This window comes from Periophthalmus magnuspinnatus, chromosome 3 (assembly GCF_009829125.3).
Source record: "Periophthalmus magnuspinnatus isolate fPerMag1 chromosome 3, fPerMag1.2.pri, whole genome shotgun sequence".
Classification (NCBI taxonomy): domain Eukaryota; kingdom Metazoa; phylum Chordata; class Actinopteri; order Gobiiformes; family Gobiidae; genus Periophthalmus; species Periophthalmus magnuspinnatus.
This window is the reverse complement of record NC_047128.1, coordinates 36,766,770-36,785,571: the sequence shown is the minus strand read 5'-3', so window position 1 is coordinate 36,785,571 and position 18,802 is coordinate 36,766,770. Positions and strand designations below refer to the sequence as shown.

General features: G+C 43.7%; 1 protein-coding gene across 1 annotated transcript; it reads left to right on the top strand.

Annotated features, from left to right (window-relative positions):
- The first annotated feature begins 7,004 nt into the window (after positions 1-7,004).
- On the top strand, positions 7,005-18,407 carry zgc:153993 (uncharacterized protein LOC767645 homolog). The gene is made up of 6 exons (XM_033987735.2): positions 7,005-7,238; positions 10,008-10,056; positions 12,133-12,294; positions 12,996-13,128; positions 17,305-17,409; positions 17,640-18,407. Exons 1-6 carry the CDS (start codon positions 7,139-7,141, stop codon positions 17,736-17,738), a joined length of 648 nt encoding a protein of 215 aa, XP_033843626.1. The 5' UTR covers positions 7,005-7,138; the 3' UTR covers positions 17,739-18,407.
- Positions 18,408-18,802: the final 395 nt, after the last annotated feature.

Sequence of the window (18,802 nt, the reverse complement as noted above, 5' to 3'; positions counted from 1 at the left end):
GACTAAAGTGGAGTTTTATGTAACAAATGATCTGAACATTTGTGTTTCAGCTTCTTCAGACATATTTTTAAATTGTGTTTGTGTCACATCTGTTTTCTGTTTCAAATCAGGAAGTAAAATTATAAACTTGACAAACTGCCAAACAATAATTTAAAGCTAAATACTGTTGCTTTTCCCAGAATGTTCTAGACCCACCGTTGTCTCTGCACAAATACTACACTCGTGTATAAATACTCTTCCACCTGAATGTTCTCTTGGTTTTACGTCAGGTGAGTTTTACTGTGGCGTCGTGAGGGACCGAGTCCTGTGGAGATTTTCTGAAGGAAAATTTTAGAACTTTTTTAAACTTTTGAAAAAGTCTTAGTCATATTTCAACTTCTTTCACAAATTTAACAAAACTTTTTGACAACATTTACTTCAGAACCACATATCCCAGCATGCTCCACAGGTGGGGTGACCTTTGACACCTACAGGTCTAAAAAAAACAATAAAACAGATGAGAAAGTGGTGCACAGAAAAGTTACAGTTTAAATTAAACAGACGGTGATAAATATGAAATATAAAGTCACATGTTTTTAACTGAAAGAAAGAGAAGAAGAGAGAGAGAGAGAGAGAGAGAGAAGTCTGAACGACAAACACGTGAATGTGAAACTGTTTATAACCTGAAGAAACGAGATTCAGATAAACCCGGTGTAAAGTTCTAAAGGTAAAAAAATAAAATAATAAAAATACACACAGTGTTACACACATGCACACACAGTGTTACACACATGCACACACAGTGTTACACACATGCACACACAGTGTTACACACATGCACACACAGTGTTACACACATGCACACACAGTGTTACACACATGCACACACAGTGTTACACACATGCACACACAGTGTTACACACATGCACACACAGTGTTACACACATGCACACACAGTGTTACACACATGCACACACAGTGTTACACACATGCACACACAGTGTTACACACATGCACACACAGTGTTACACACATGCACACACAGTGTTACACACATGCACACACAGTGTTACACACATGCACACACAGTGTTACACACATGAACACACAGTGTTACACACATGAACACACAGTGTTACACACATGAACACACAGTGTTACACACATGAACACACAGTGTTACACACATGCACACACAGTGTTACACACATGCACACACAGTGTTACACACATGCACACACAGTGTTACACACATGCACACACAGTGTTACACACATGCACACACAGTGTTACACACATGAACACACAGTGTTACACACATGCACACACAGCGTTACACACATGAACACACAGTGTTACACACATGCACACAGTGTGTGAGAAAACCAGTCTAGTCTGGAATCTTCTGCTTTGACAGATACACCCGAACAAAACGACACATGGTATTCTGAAGTTTGGGTGTGACGTTTCTGTGAATAAACATTTAAGGTAAAGTTTTAGGGTAAAGGCCAAAACAAAAGTGTGTTCTTCTGAACGTGTGAACGTGTTTGTTTGGTGTGTGTAAGAAAATCACATGGTCCCAGTAAAAATAAACTGATAAACTAAAGTAAACGTCACTGTGGCTCTACAGGAGATGGACAAAAACATACAATAACAATTAAAGTTACACTGTGTAACTTTGGGGTGGTGGGTCCGTCTGCCATGTGCTCGTCTCCATGGAGACTTTTCCTGAAATGTTCCAGAGTGTGGCATATACAGTTTACACATATAAATGATAAACTGTAAAAACATTATTTATTCTCATTTTGCCTCTCCACAGATCTGACCTGTAACTTGTTCAGGTGATGTCACCTGCTTCAAGTTGAATGATGAAATTATGTAACATTCCAGGCAAAGACGTAACATCTTCATGGAGACGAGGTTGTGGGGGCCTTCCACCAGAAAAGTTACATAGTGCAGCTTTAAATATAAAACACAAAATAAACTCGTGAGGTTTAAGTCGTTTTATAATTTATAAAACTGTTACGTCCTCAAAAACAAACCTGGAGCTGTGTTTGTTTTGTTATAAACATTATTAGTCTGTGTCTCCCGAGCTCAAAACACTCTGTTCCACCTTGTGATGTCATGACGTGGTAGTTTTACATTTTTTACCTCGACTGAACTGATAAATACTTAAGGTTATGAAGTTTAACATGGATCAAAAATGTGCACATCTAAATCCTTAAAGTAAAAACATGTTATTTCTGCTTAAGTGGGAAATGTGTGAAGCTCAGAGACAAACTCTTACATAATTATCAAAAAAGTTCCATTTAAATGTGTGTAAACCTCTGTCTAAACCTCTGTCTAAACCTCTCCTGTCTAAACGCTGACGCCCTTGTTGACTCATTGTGTGTGATCGTGTTGCTACTGTCCTGACCCTTCCTCTTGTGACTCAGTGGAAATCTACCACATGTGCCGTCATGCCAGGCACATTCATGTCCAAACCGGCCCAACCTGCCGGTCTGGTCCATGTGAACATGAGAGTGTGTTACACCGTTTACTCCACCTCCACGTCTCAGGGAGACCTCTGCTGGAGGACAGTAGAACTTGTGTTACATCTGTCACGACACTGACACTTCAAACGAATTCAGCACGAAAGAATCCACAACTCAAACCTACACCGCCAACACAATGATTAAAAACAAACAAAACAACCTCTTTAAACAATACACTGCTGTTCCACATTAAGTGTTGTACTTTGTGTTAAATGTGTGTAACCCTCAGTGTGTGTAACCCTCAGTGTGTGTAACCCTCAGTGTGTGTAACCCTCAGTGTGTGTAACCCTCAGTGTGTGTAACCCTCAGTGTGTGTAACCCTCAGTGTGTGTAACCCTCAGTGTGTGTGCACTGGTCTATGAGTCTGATACTTGTATTGTTCTTTTGCAGGTTCTTGTCTCGCCTTTTACTCGCTGCATAAGCTGAGGCTCCCTCTGCTGGTCTGTACAGAGCGTCGTCTTTCGGCTCCAGTCTTTCGGCTCCAGTCTTTCGGCTCCAGCCTTTCAGGACCAGCCTTTCAGGACCAGTCTTTCGGCTCCAGTCTTTCGGCTCCAGTCTTTCGGCTCCAGTCTTTCGGCTCCAGTCTTTCGGCTCCAGTCTTTCGGCTCCAGTCTTTCGGCTCCAGTCTTTCGGCTCCAGTCTTTCGGCTCCAGTCTTTCGGCTCCAGTCTTTCGGCTCTTTCTCATGTTAAAGTCACAGTTTTGTGTTTTTCTCACATTAACGTGATCATAAATGTGGGTTATTAGCGACACAAACAGTCCAACGTCTGGACACTTATTCATGTATTGCCCTTTTTTATTTCCATGGTTATTCACAATTAGATTCTCACTGAAGCATCATGTTAGGAACTCGGGGCTAATGAGGACCTGACTGCATTGACCAGATGTAGGTGCGGCAGGAGCCAGTGTGTGAATAAACACAAACAAAAGAGCTTAGTCAAAAATAATATGTATTAAGTTCAATATAAATTACTCAGGGCAGGTATGTGATAATATAATATATACTGTGGATTATATATACATAATATATAAAGTCATTTCATATATAAGTAGATATAATTAATACAAAAGAAACCAGACAAAATGAAATGCAACAGAACCAAAAAAAAAAAAAAAGTCCCGTTCCAGTTCCAGGTTCGAGTATTTATTCCAAAAGTTGTGTTATCCCGATCGTTTGTTTTTTTTCTTTATAATCCAAAAACGTGTTGTAATCCAAGAAGCAGGGAACATAAAAAGGTTCGTTTGTTCCTACCAGTTTATGAAGGAAAAGGGGCAGCTCGCCGTCCAGGTTATTGTGAGGTTGTCGTGGTTCAATTCAGTGCAGAAAAAAACTTGACCTAAAAACAGGGTCAGTAAACCAAAAATAAAATTAGCAAACAATTAAAATAGATGTGCTTGAAGTAATTCACTATTACTATAAATTCAATAAATAAATGCCATACATCTTAGCAATATATATATATATATATATATATATATATATATATATATATATATATATATATATATATATAAACCAAATAATCTTTGTTACATCAAAATTAACTTGTCAATAACAATTAAATAATTCCAATAAACTAGCTTTGATTTCAAAAGCAAAGCAAAGTAAGATAAAATAAGGTAAAGTCAGGTAACGTGCACTTTCAAAGTTCATTCAATAAATCAAATGTTATGAGCATCTCAGCCCAATTCATAAAAAAAAAAAACATGTAGCTTCCAATGCTGCACATCAGAACGCTCCATTCAAAACATCATGACTATATTAGTGCAGAGTTCAAAAAGTTACAAAAGCAACGAAAGGGGTCAAATTGAATCAAAATAAAGTACTAACTTAACACTAGCCTTTATGGCAAAAAGTTCGGTTCTCGCATAAACGTAAATAAAGTAGAGATTAAACCAAAAAGACCGTTCTTGTTCACACTGACCGTATTAGTTTCAATGCTAGCGTTAGCATTAGCTTTGACACATCTTAAATGGGGATCCGCAGCTCCGCAAAACATACGTAACTTTATGAGAAATGAACAGATGGACTCACCGCTGAGTGGACAGTGACAGGAGGACCGTCGGGTCAAATGTACTTTTATGTATTTTTTCAATGAGATTGAATCAGAGAGAATGAGCCTCAGCAGGAGCAGCGTGAGACGTTGGCGTCTGACGTCACCGCTAAAAAAGGAAATTGTCCCGTCACAATCAACTCCTCACCGGAAGTGGGACATTATTTGACACGGGTTACAATCACAACTATGAATTAAAACTGCAAGCAGTGATAAAGGGCCCTCACGACCCTTGCAGTGGGAGAGCTGCAGGTCAACCTGAGCTGGACACGTGACTCAGTATTTACAGCCTGATGTTGGAGATAAATGTTTATGGCCCATTGTGACGAGTCTCTGGAGAGGTTTTTTTAAAGATAGAATTTTAATCCACACATCCTTTTGTCCCGATCGTCAGAAAACACAACGCTACACTGGGTTTGTCTGAATCTGACAATATTTGCAAAAGTTACAGGAATTTTGATGCTTTCAAAATGGCCGCTCCGTTAAGAGCTCGGCCGCTCTCTGGGACTTATACAAACTCTTTTAACGTTTGACCGCAGATATGTCCTGAGGATGCAGCTTTAGTTTGGAGTCTGTTAGATCAAAACTTATTAAAGTCCGAGCTCTAGATTTTTGACGTCTCAAGCTTGACCCAAAATGCCCGACGCCCTGTGCGGTTTAGGGCGGGGCCAGAATATATATTTTCATCTGGAGATGCTCTATGAACCTGCTAAGTTTTATGAGCCCACAATGAAATAATAGGCTCCGCCCCCTCCTATCTTATAATGTATTTTAATTTTCCAGGGGGCGCCACTGAGCCTCCTGCAACGTAGATTCTTATGAAAGACTGGCTCTTATTCATTTTGATCCTTATTAAATTTGAAGGGGGCGCTATAGAGCCATCCTAAAAGATAAAGCTGTATTTTGCCTTTTTTTTACGTTCAGCTCAGAAATGTGCACACGCTTCACTCTGACATCTGTACATAGAATTTATTTGTTTCTTTCTTCTTCTTCTTATTATTATTATTATTATTATTATCATCATCATCATCATCATCATCATCATCATCATCATCATCATCATTATTATTATTATTATTATTATTATTATTATTCTGTTGCTGACCCGTGGACTGACCTCGTGGACACAGGAGTAAAATCCCGCTAAAGGGCAGGAGATTAAAGAATCACTGGACTGAACCACACACTGAGACGTTTGTTTTGTTTGGCTCTGAAATGTTTATTCTGCACGAGGCACAAACACAAATCCACAGGGCAGTGCTGCCCCCTAGTGACCGAGTGAATAATATCATACAAACATAATTATAAATAAACTAATATGAAAGAAGAAAGAACTCAACCATTTTAACACATTTTTATATCTGAGGGCAGAAAAGGGTCGTGTTTATGACACCGATTAAATCTGGAAAAATATATATTTTTGGAAAAGACATTTAATATTGAACAATTGAAGATTATTTGTGATATTTAAGTATCAAACAAATGCTAAAAGCTACATTGGAAGTAAAAAAAAAAAAAAAAGAAAAAAGAAAATTATTACACGCGCGCGCGCACACACACACACACACACACACACACACACACACACACACCCACACACCCCCACACACACACACACACACACACACACACATATAAATAAATACATGACTCAGGAACAGGAAGGACCATCAGTCTCCTCCACATGGACGACATCAACATCGACACCACCAGGATCTACAGGGAATGACATTCTGGCTTGAGAAGGTTGTCCACGCAGGAGTCCACGCAGGAGTCCACACAGGAGTCCACACAGGAGTCCACGCAGGAGTCCACACAGGAGTCCACACAGGAGTCCACGCAGGAGTCCACACAGGAGTCCACACAGGAGTCCACACAGGAGTCCACGCAGGAGTCCACGCAGGAGGAGTCTCCCTGTGTCTGAAGACCCACAGGATCTTGGCTCAGTGATTCTCCACCACCTGGAGGTGTTTCCCACCTTGACCTCGGGGTCTCCAGAGATGATGGTTCCTCCAGCGCCTCCTCCTCTGCGCTCCACGTCTGAGACACTGAGCACGTCACAGGAGCCAGAGCCGTCCACAGGAGCCAGAGCCGTCCACAGGAGCGAGAGCCGTCCACAAGAGCCAGAGCCGTCCACAGGAGCCAGAGCCGTCCACAGGAGCCAGAGCCGTTCACAGGAGCCAGAGCCGAACGAACGAAAGCGAACCAATAAGAGACCTCCTGCAGGGTCTCTGTGTCTTATTGGTTCGTTTCCTTTGGAGAGCGGACATCAGGACTCAGGAGAGTGGAGGGAAGATGGACTGGGACGAGCCTGGTGAGGAACAGTGTGGAGAATCCTGCGCGCACAGGCTCACCGAGGCGCACCGAGGACCGGCCCAGGGCGCAGAGGAGCGGGGAGCGGGCGGGACACCGGTGAGCACCGCCTTCTTCCGCGTTACTTCCCATATCTCTAGCAAAACTTTTTACAGCAGTCCGTCTTAGCTTTCGAGCTGGTTTGTTCAGTTTAGCCTTCCTCTCAGTCTTCACCAAAAGTCTGTCAGGCTCTAGAACATTTAAGAGCGTCTCCAGGCCCATGGCAGACGAGCGCAAAGAAGAAGAGAGGAGGCGCAAAGAAGAAGAAGAAGAGAGGAGGCGCAGAGTCGCTCCGGAACGAGGAGCTGAGGGTGGGGAAGGTATGCGAGCCATGTCGACCCAGATTTGAGCCATGTCGACCCAGATTTGAGCCATGTCGACCCAGATTTGAGCCAAACAAACAACTTTTAGAAAAGGCAACTCGAGCCAGAGTCCAGTGGGTCTGATCTGACCCTGAGACAAACTGAAAGAACAAACTGTTATTTTCACTCTTTTCACTTTGTTTTGTGCTTTTCCTCTCGTCTGCAGCCTTCTCCAGGTGAGGATCTGTCACAATGTTCTGACCTAATGGTCAGTGTCTCTGACCAGAGTACGTCACACAGCTGTGCACGCGCCTGGGCACGCGCCTGTGTCGTGACCGCGCACATGTATCAGTTGGTGATTTCAGATTGGCCCATTTAATGCTGTGACTACACCTCCTCCTCCTTCACCTCCTCCTACACCTCCTCCTACACCTCCTCCTACACCTCCTTCTACACCTCCTCCTACACCTCCTTCTACACCTCCTCATACACCTCCTCATACACCTCCTCATACACCTCCTCCTTCACCTCCTCCTACACCTCCTCATACACCTCCTCCTACACCTCCTCCTCCTCTTCAGTCTGTTCTCATCCTGTTCTCGATTAACAAAATCAGATTTCAGGACTTTTGAGTGAACAGACCATTATCAGAAAGAAATGAGATGATTTTACTATTTAAATGTCATTTAAAGAGTTTAAGGCTATGGATGCTTTACAGTGACATCACGCTGGGGGTGTTCTACATGTATGTGTATGGCACAATGTTTAGCAGTTACCATGGAGACACAATGCACACTTAAGCAAACTCAAGAAAAAATACAAAAGTGATTTTAAGAGCTCATGTTCAGGAGGCTGTGGTCAGTCTGAGCTCATGGTCCTGTTTAAGAGTTTGATTTTACACAAATAAAGTGAGAGAAACTCACTGAAAATCTGTTGGTTAATGCTAATGCTAATGCTAATGCTAATGCTAAAGCTAATGCTAGCTTGTAACTAATGTTATTTGAGCGGGACAGCACAAATCACCTGTTCAGATAAGTCAGCTCTTTATGGTCAGACTGTTGAGATAAAGCTCAGATTAAAGTTTAACAGCCTCAGACAGAGCAGTGCCTACAGTTAGCATCACACCCTCTGCAGATGATGTCATCCACGTTTCCAGAGTTAATCAATAATCTGTACGATAATCAGATTTTGAATGAGCCTGTCCCACATCCACGTCTTTGCTGGACAAAGGAAATCACAGAGATTCAACTTTTTTACTGGATCAGACCTGGACGACGGAAGGACATGGACGACATTGAGCGAGCGCGGCGAGGGGACGAGAGCGCGGCGAGGGGTCGAGAGCGCGGCGAGGGGACGAGAGCGCGGCGAGGGGTCGAGAGCGCGGCGAGGGGACGAGAGCGCGGCGAGGGGACGAGAGCGCGGCGAGGGGACGAGAGCGCGGCGAGGGGGCGAGAGCGCGGCGAGAGCGCGGCGAGGGGACGAGAGCGCGGCGAGGGGTCGAGAGCGCGGCGAGGGGACGAGAGCGCGGCGAGGGGACGAGAGCGAGACGAGGGGACGAGAGCGCGGCGAGGGGACGAGAGCGCGGCGAGGGGACGAGAGCGAGGCGAGGGGGCGAGAGCGAGGCGAGGGGGCGAGAGCGCGGCGAGGGGACGAGAGCGAGACGAGGGGACGAGAGCGCGGCGAGGGGACGAGAGCGCGGCGAGGGGGCGAGAGCGCGGCGAGGGGGCGAGAGCGCGGCGAGGGGACGAGAGCGAGACGAGGGGACGAGAGCGCGGCGAGGGGACGAGAGCGCGGCGAGGGGACGAGAGCGCGGCGAGGGGGCGAGAGCGCGGCGAGGGGACGAGAGCGCGGCGAGGGGGCGAGAGCGCGGCGAGGGGGCGAGAGCGCGGCGAGAGCGCGGCGAGGGGGCGAGAGCGCGGCGAGGGGACGAGAGCGCGACGAGGGGACGAGAGCGAGACGAGGGGGCGAGAGCGAGACGAGGGGGCGAGAGCGCGGCGAGGGGACGAGAGCGAGACGAGGGGACGAGAGTTTGTAGGTTGTTGTAGTAGTTGTACTAGTTTGTAGTAGTATTAGTGCTAGTTTGTAGTAGTATTAGTACTAGTTTGTAGTAGTATTAGTACTAGTTTGTAGTAGTATTAGTACTAGTTTGTAGTAGTATTAGTGCTAGTTTGTAGTAGTATTAGTGCTAGTTTGTAGTAGTATTAGTGCTAGTTTGTAGTAGTATTAGTACTAGTTTGTAGTAGTATTAGTGCTAGTTTGTAGTAGTATTAGTACTAGTTTGTAGTAGTATTAGTGCTAGTTTGTAGTAGTATTAGTGCTAGTTTGTAGTAGTATTAGTACTAGTTTGTAGTAGTATTAGTACTAGTTTGTAGTACTTTTGACACAGAACCTTCTTAATTTCTCCGTTGAGTTGGTGTAAAGTGAAACAGACTTAAACTTTGAGCAGTTTCACATAAAGTCACTTTTAAAACTTTAAAACTGTTATTTAGTTTTTTATATTTTTATATTTTTATATTTCTGATCTCGTGTCAGTTTTAAACTCAGTGTCTTTTTCAATTAGTTTGAGAACTTTAAACTCAAATACTTCATGAAAGTATGAGAACTTTAAACTCAAATACTTCATGAAAGTATGAGAACTTTAAACTCAAATACTTCACGAAAGTATGAGAACTTTAAACTCAAATACTTCATGAAAGTATGAGAACTTTAAACTCAAATACTTCACGAAAGTATGAGAACTTTAAACTCAAATACTTCCTGTAGTTTCATGTTGTTTGTTTTTTTCAGATGTTGTGGACGACCCGATTCTGGAGCAGGGGGCGGTCGTCCTCAGAGGGTCAGTTTTCACCAGCGTCTTTTCTTCAGAGTGATGTGTCTCCTGTCCTCCTCTGTCCCCTGTGTCCTCTGTCCCCCTGTGTCCTCTGTCCCCTGTGTCCTCTGTCCCCTGTGTCCTCTGTCCTCTGTCCCCCTGTGTCCCCTGTCCCCGTGTCCTCTGTCCCCTGTCCCCGTGTCCTCTGTCCTAGATGTGTATATAGAAACAGAGCAGACCGCACCCGTGTTTTGATTTGAACAGTTTCTTTTTCTCAAAGCACTTGGACCTGTTTGGACTTTAACCCCTGAGTGTCCTGTGTCTCCTGTGTCTCCTGTGTCTCCTGAGTGTCCTGTGTCTCCTGTGTCTCCTGAGTGTCCTGTGTCTCCTGTGTCTCGACTTTTGTGCACAAATGGCAGATGCATTTGTCCAATCTTAACGTACTTTTGATTCTCGGTGCCAATGAACATAACCTCACGTCCTACGAGAAATCAAACCTTCAGCAAAAACCTCCAGGTTGAACATTTACACGTGTGATTCTTGGACATGTCCTGTGTCAAAAACATGTCTCTACTTCATCCGTGCTCATTTGACTCTTTTAACGATGTCTCCCGGGCCCTTGAACCCTCCTCACTGTTAGTTTGATTCTGTCCAATGTTCTCTCTCCGAGCGTACGTCCCACATGACCATTCCCCATAAATTTACAAAACAACACACTACAACTTCACAAACCTGATGTGATGTGCAGGAGTTTCGTTGCAGGATGCAGCTGATTGTTGTGTCTCTCTGGCATAAAACAATAAAAGGAAATGTGGCGCGTGTGGCTCAGAAAAGGGGGTGCATTCATATTTTGGACTTGGATATTGAGTTGGACTGAATCAGAAGAATCAGGTTTGTGCTCAGTGTAAAAAAACAGAATGAAACAAACTGAACCGAAGAAAAACATAAAACACACAAACACAATATTTACAAAATCTGCAGAACCTCAGTCTCAGTATTTTACCTTGAGAGTAAATCAAAGTAAGTTTGGTTTACACAAAACAACACATAAGCACAACAGAACAAAAATGAGTTTGTCACTGATGTGGGCGTAATTGTCCATAAAATGTCCCTTTTTAGTCCGTGTATTGATAAGAGGGTTTGAGGTTATGGATGTGGATGTGTTTGCGTCTGTGGGAGGGACAGGCGGCTCCTACCAGACCGCAGGGGGCCGCAGGGGGCCGCAGGGGGCCACAGGGGGCCGCAGGGGCCGCAGGGGGCCGCAGGGGGCCGCAGGGGGCCGCAGGGGCCGCAGAGTTGGTTGTGATGTTTCCGGTTCTTGGTCGGGCTCCAAGCTCATCATCAAACACAGCGCCCAACCCGAGCACACCTGGCCTGTATTAAACAGAATTTACTTTTAGAAATAAAAGGACTATTGCTTTTAGTATTAGCCATCTTAGTTCAGTGTACACAAAATCCAAGTAAAATACTTTTTATAAATACAAGACAATTTAAATTGACTATATTGACAGTAATGCACCGCGGTACATTAACAGACACATTTGTAATGCTAATACTTCGTAGCACCAAACAGACTCACCAAATCCCCTTTGGTCTGAACCCGTGGTCTTTACTCGGCGTCCGTGATGATGGCAGTGGCTCCTGTGAGTTTAGTAGTTTTAGAAGACGGATGTGTTAGTTATTATAGTATAGTAGTTATAGTATAGTAGTAGATGTATATATAGTAGCGCAGACACGGTACCTCCGCCCTGTCGCGCCTCCTCCAGCTCTGACCGGAGAGGAGCAGCTGCTTTGTATTAGGCGCTATTAGCGCGTGATTGGCTGAGGTGGTCACGTGAGGGAACTAAAGTCATACGTGTGTTTACTGAAATACGGAAAATGGGAATTTCCAGTTTACTACAGATGTGGATTTTACACCTGCGTTACAGAAACATAGTGATCTAAATATGTTCTGTTTTTAATAGTTAATCTCTCACGTGTAACACTCCCTCTTTAAAATGTGAACTCTGAGCTAAATTGTTTTATTAAAACACAAACTGAAAATCACAAAGCTCGTCAGAAAAGTTCAGTATTTTCCCGTATGACCCTGTGACCCGTCCGCAGGTATGTGCTGCAGCGCCTTCACACGGAGCACCCTGAACGCCACATCCCTGCGGAGGACCTCGGGGGGAGGCCTCATGAACTGGAGGAGCACAACGTCAAACAGGTGGTGGAGCAGCTCATCAAGATCGCAGACGACATAAACCGCAACGTGGAGCTGCAGCGGTGAGTGAAGCTGAGTCAGAATGGAACGATAAAAAAAACAAAGATAAAACATAAAGCCTTTTATCGACTTAAGCTCCTGTTCTTCCATCAGAAAAGTCACAAGGTGCAGCTTTAAAAACTTAAAGGTACTGTATGTGACTTTCTGGAGGGGGCATGTCTCTATGTTTATGCCACACGTTTGTATATTATAGGCAAAGGAACATTTCTATAGAAACGAGCAGATCAAATAAGAGTCGGGTTTGTGGAGATGCAAGCGTGCTTAGAGTAAATGTGCATGTTTGTTTTTTTGGGTTTTTTTCAGTGCAAAAGTCACACAATCAAATAGAAAAACATGTTTTTATTACCAATATTTGTAATAACATTTGTTAATGTCTAAAATTGGATTTTACTTTGGTTAATGTCGGTGTTTTCCATTTAGACTCTGCAAAGAAACAACTGTGTGAATCTCACACTTCATCTTTGCTCAGATTCTTTTACATTTCACATTAGATTTATTTTCTTTGGCCGTACGGTTTCTGTGCATCTCCAAATATCAAATATCAAATATCTCCAAATATCAAATATCTCCAAATATCAAATATCTCCAAATATCACCGGTCAAATATCTCCAAATATCACCGGTCAAATATCTCCAAATATCACCGGTCAAATATCTCCAAATATCACCGGTCAGAATAATCGTCTCCTGTATTTTCCTGTAGACTCATCAACCAAGTGGAGTGTGACTGTGTTCAGGACATCTTCATGACGGTGGCTCGCAGCATCTTTGCCGACGGAATCAACTGGGGCCGGATCGTTGCTCTGTTTCACTTGGCGTACAAGCTCATCTACAGGGTACTGCAAATACCCCCTCTTTAATGCCCCATAGAAGTAAATACCCCCTCTTTAATGCCCCATAGAAGTAAATACCCCCTCTTTAATGCCCCGTAGAAGTAAATACCCCCTCTTTAATGCCCCATAGAAGTAAATACCCCCTCTTTAATGCCCCATAGAAGTAAATACCCCCTCTTTAATGCCCCGTAGAAGTAAATACCCCCTCTTTAATGCCCCGTAGAAGTAAATACCCCCTCTTTAATGCCCCATAGAAGTAAATACCCCCTCTTTAATGCCCCATAGAAGTAAATACCCCCTCTTTAATGCCCCGTAGAAGTAAATACCCCCTCTTTAATGCCCCATAGAAGTAAATACCCCCTCTTTAATGCCCCATAGAAGTAAATACCCCTCTTTAACCATGCTAATACAGGGAGGCTAATCATGAAAATGATTTGGTCATATTTGAAACCACTGATTTAAAACATATTTGTCAAACTTTTAGAGGCTGTGATGTTGTAAATGCAGAGGAGACTTTATTTGAGACACTTTATTTGGGAAGTTCAAATCACAGCAGGAAATGTCCTCATGATTTAAATGTGTTTAGAATCTTAAAGCGGCGTTTTATTATATTATTATTACATGAGTGAGGCCCTAAGTTTGTGACAGAGGACAGGGGAATGATGTGGTCAAAGACGAGGACACTTGAGATGGAGGTCGAGTGGATCTGGTGTTGAGGTCCGATGAGAATGGCCTCAGTTTTGCTGCTGTTTAACTGGAGAAATTTCTACCACCCATGTCTTTATCTCCTCCAGGCAAGTGTGTAGAGGAGATTCAATTCATTTTATTTTTGTAACGCCCAAAATCACAACAACAGTCGTCTGAAGGGCGTTCATGTTTTGGTTGATGGGGGAAACCGGAGTACCCGGAGGAAACCCATCCAGACACGAGGAGAAACATGAAAAACTCCACACAGAAAGGCCTGGGCGACCCGGGGATCAACCAAACCTTCTGCTGTGAGACATGAGCCACTCAGCCACCGAGATATACACACAAAAACACAACAACACACAAAAACACACAACACACAAAAACACAACAACACACAAAAACAAAACAACACACAAAAACACACAACACACAAAAACAAACACACAAAAACACACAACACACAAAAACACAACAACACACAAAAACAAACAACACACAAAAACAAAACAACACACAAAAACACAACAACACACAAAAACACACAACACACAAAAACAAAACAACACACAAAAACACAACAACACACAAAAACACACAACACACAAAAACAAAACAACACACAAAAACAAAACAACACACAAAAACACAACAACACACAAAAACAACACACAAAAACACAACAACACACAAAAACACAACAACACACAAAAACAAACAACACACAAAAACAAAACAACACACAAAAACAAAACAACACACAAAAACAAAACAACACACAAAAACAAAACAACAGGAAAAATCAGACACAACAGGAAAAATCAGACAACACAAGAAAAATCGGCCAGGCGAGGGGGAGGAGAGCCAGGCGAGGAGGAGGAGAGCCGGGCGAGGAGGAGGAGAGCCGGGCGAGGAGGAGGAGAGCCGGGCGAGGAGGAGGAGAGCCGGGCGAGGAGGAGGAGAGCCGGGCGAGGAGGAGGAGAGCCGGGCGAGGAGGAGGAGAGCCGGGCGAGGAGGAGGAGAGCCGGGCGGGGAGGAGGAGAGGGTCCAGCTGTCATCGGGGCATCTGAAAGAGTTACACTCCACAGGGGGAGTGGGACAGGGGACAACATGTGAATAGCATTGCTGATGAGAAAATAGGACAAAGCAGAGGATAGAGCTCAGGTTGCCATACTTCCCCCAGCTAGTTACTCCTACTGCAGCCTCTTATCCCGGGTTTTAATGTCCCTAACTCCCTCACTATGTAACCTGGTCTATACCGAAGAGGAAGGTTTTAAGCCTGGTCTTAAATACAGAGACTGTGGGGGCCTGTTTAACATCAGCAGGGAGTTGATTCCATAGCACAGGAGCTTGGTAACTGAATGCTCTCCCTCCCACTGTACTTTTGGACACTCTAGGAACCACTAATAGTCCTGCATTCTGAGAGCGGAGTGCTCTGTTTGGCTGGTACGGGACAATAGCATCTTGCAGATAGGATGGGGCCATACCGTTTAGGGCTTTGTATGTCAGGAGGAGGACTTTGAATTTGATTCTAAGCTCGACAGGAAGCCAGTGCAGATATTTTAGTACAGGACTGATGTGGTCTCTTCTTTTAGTTCCTGTTAGGACTCTGGCCGCTGCATTTTGGACCAACTGGAGGCTCCTTATAGTACTTTATAGTACTTTATAGTACTTTTGGGGCAGGCGGCGAGCAGGGAATTACAGTAATCAAGTCTGGAAGTAACAAATGCATGGATGAGTTTTTCAGCATCGTTTTTAGGTAAAATATTTCTAATTTTAGTTATATTTCGCAGGTGAAAGTATGCAGTTTTACAAGCTAGGTTTATATGGGCTGTGAATGAGAGATTTTGATCAAATAGGACTCCAAGATTTTTTACAGTAGGGCTAGAAGCTAAACTCACATTGTCGAGTGAGATTATCTGGTCCGACAGAGAATCTCTTTGACCTTTGGGACCAACGACAATGACCTCTGTTTTTTCAGGATTTAAGAGCAGGTAATTCAAGGTCATCCAGGTTTTGATGTCCTTCACACAGGCACTGAGTTTATCTATTTGATCAGTCTGATTTGGTTTCATTGATAAGTACAGCTGAGTGTCATCAGCGTAGCAGTGAAAATTAATGCCATGTTTTCTGATAATGTTCCCCAATGGCAACATATACAGAGTAAATAGGATTGGACCAAGCACAGATCCTTGTGGAACTCCACAGGCTACTTTAGAACAGGGAGAGGTGCTCTGGTTTATACTAACAAACTGGTACCTATCTGATAGATAGGATTTAAACCATTTGAGGGCGGTCCCTCTGATTCCAATGTCACATTCTAACCTCTGCAGTAGAATGTTGTGATCAATGGTGTCAAACGCTGCACTGAGGTCCAGTAGGACCAGGACTGAAGTCAGCCCGTTATCAGCAGCTAGTAGTAAATCATTTGTTACTTTAAGCAGTGCAGTCTCTGTGCTGTGGTGAGCTCTGAATCCAGATTGAAATTTTTCAAATATATTATTGTCCTGCAGGTGGCGGCAGAGCTGTTTCACCACCACTCGCTCTAGAATTTTTGAGAGGAAGGGAAGATTAGAGATAGGTCTATAGTTGACTAATTCATCAGGATTTAGGTTAGGTTTTTTCAAAAGGGGTTTAATCACAGCATACTTAAAGGACTGAGGAACGTAGCCATTTTCTAACAACATATTTATTATGTTATGGATGGAATCTATTATTAGGGGGAGGGCTTCTTTGAGGAGTCTGATTGGAATAGGGTCGAGCAAACAGGTTGATGGTTTTGACGACATGATGACTGAGGTAATCTCCACCTCATCAACAGGAGGAAATTTATCTAATATTATTAGAGGATCCATGTGGGACATTACAGACTGGATTTGCTCAGAGCTGATTTTTGGAGTAGCTTTGTTAATTTTGTCTCTAATGGTTGTGATTTTGTAATCGAAGAAGTGAAGAAAGTCACAACTAATGTTCGAGGGGATAAGAGACTCATTAGCAGTGTGGGAGTTTGTCAGCCTGGCTACAGTGCGGAACAGAAATCTGGGGTTATTTTTGTTTACTTCTATTAGATTTGAATAGAGACGTCAGGGCTGAGGGGATGTGGCTCCATTTTCATGTAAAGCTGAGAATCGTCTGCGTATCAGTGAAATGAAACTTTATATTTATTAATGATCTGACCGAGTGGGAGCATGTAAATTATAAAGAGTGTTGGGCCAAGTACCTCCTCTTTAATACCCCACAGAAGTGTAGTACCTCCTCTTTAATACCCCACAGAAGTGTAGTACCTCCTCTTTAATACCCCACAGAAGTGTAGTACCTCCTCTTTAATACCCCACAGAAGTGTAGTACCTCCTCTTTAATACCCCACAGAAGTGTAGTACCTCCTCTTTAATACCCCACAGAAGTGTAGTACCTCCTCTTTAATACCCCACAGAAGTGTGGTACCTCCTCTTTAATCTTGTGGACTTTTATGTAACATCATTTTCTTTCTAGGCTTTAACCACAAATCACATTGAGAACATCAGACTGGTCATCAGCTGGGTGCTTCAGGTCATCAAAGACCTTCTGTACTCATGGATCGTCCAGCAGGGAGGCTGGGTGAGTACTGGGGCAATAATGGGGCTAAGCAGCAGGCTGTGGCAGTACTGGGGCAGTACTGGGGCAGTACTGGGGCAGTACTGGAGCAGTACTGGAGCAGTACTGGAGCAGTACTGGGGCAGTACTGGGGCAGTACTGGAGCAGTACTGGGGCAGTACTGGAGCAGTACTGGGGCAGTACTGGGGCAGTACTGGGGCAGTACTGAAGCAGTTTGTGCTTGTGTGTTGTAGGAGGGGGTGATCCGCGGCTTCACTCGATGGAGGACAGTCGCCATCGTAGCGTCCATTGCTCTAGTGGCGTCTTTGGTGTACTACAGGAAAACCCGCTGAGAGCCTGAACCTCACGACCTCGTCATCCTGCTTCACTGGACATGGATTAGATTGAAAGACTGCAAAAAACTGCTCAAAAGATTTAAAACACTGTTTACATCAGTCTCACACTGTGTTGTGCCTGTTCAGACACTACAGTTTGACCTTTTCACTTCCAGCACAGTTATCCTCTGCCCCTAAACACTATTATTTTTTTTAATCCACCTGCCTCCACAGATTTCTGGGACACTTAACCAGACGTTTACATACACTATATAAAAACACACGTACGCTTTTCCTGTTTTAGGTCAATTAGGATTCACAAAATTATTTCTATTTGCTAAAAGCCAGAATAATGAGAGAAGGGTTTTTTAGACAATTATTTGTTCCATGGCCTTCAGACTGTGTAACTTGGGTCAAATGTTTGGATTTCTTTCCACAAACTTCTCACAATAGTTGCAGGAGTTTTGTCCCATTCGTCCGGACAGAGCTGGTGTAACTGAGCCCAGTTTGTGTCCGTCTCACTCGCACAGGCCTTTTCAGGTCTGTTCAGACAGAACTGAGATGTTCAATAGAACTGAGATCAGGACTTTGTGATGGACACTCCAAAACATTGACTTTGTTATCCTTAAGTCTCTTTGTTATCCTTAAGTCTCTTTGTTATCCTTAAGCCTCTTAGTTATCCTTAAGCCTCTTTGTTATCCTTAAGTCTCTTTGTTATCCTTAAGTCTCTTTGTTATCCTTAAGCCTCTTTGTTATCCTTAAGCCTCTTTGTCACCAGTTTGGCCGTATGCTTCAGGTCATTGTCCATTTGAAGACCCATTTGTTGCTTTAACTTCCTCCTGATGTGTTGATGTTGCTTCAGTTTTTCCACATAATGTTCTTTCCTCCTGATGCATCTGTTTTGTGAAGTGCACCAGTCCCTCCTGCAGCAAAACAGCCCCACGACACGATGCAGACACCCCCGTGTTTCACAGTCGGGATGGTGTTTCTCAGGCCTTTTTCCTCCAAACATAACGAGGTTCATTCTGGTCAAACAGTTCAGTTTCAGTTTCTTCAGACACAGGACATGTCTCCAAACATGA

What these genes read in the sequence shown, in the direction of transcription:
- zgc:153993 (XM_033987735.2), top strand. Translation starts at nt 7,139, where the DNA reads ATGGCAGACGAGCGCAAAGAAGAAGAGAGGAGGCGCAAAGAAGAAGAA. An exon ending in CGCAACGTGGAGCTGCAGCG is followed by an intron (nt 12,295 to 12,995) that starts GTGAGTGAAGCT and finishes ATTTTCCTGTAG; the next exon opens with ACTCATCAACCAAGTGGAGT. An exon ending in CGTACAAGCTCATCTACAGG is followed by an intron (nt 13,129 to 17,304) that starts GTACTGCAAATA and finishes TTTTCTTTCTAG; the next exon opens with GCTTTAACCACAAATCACAT.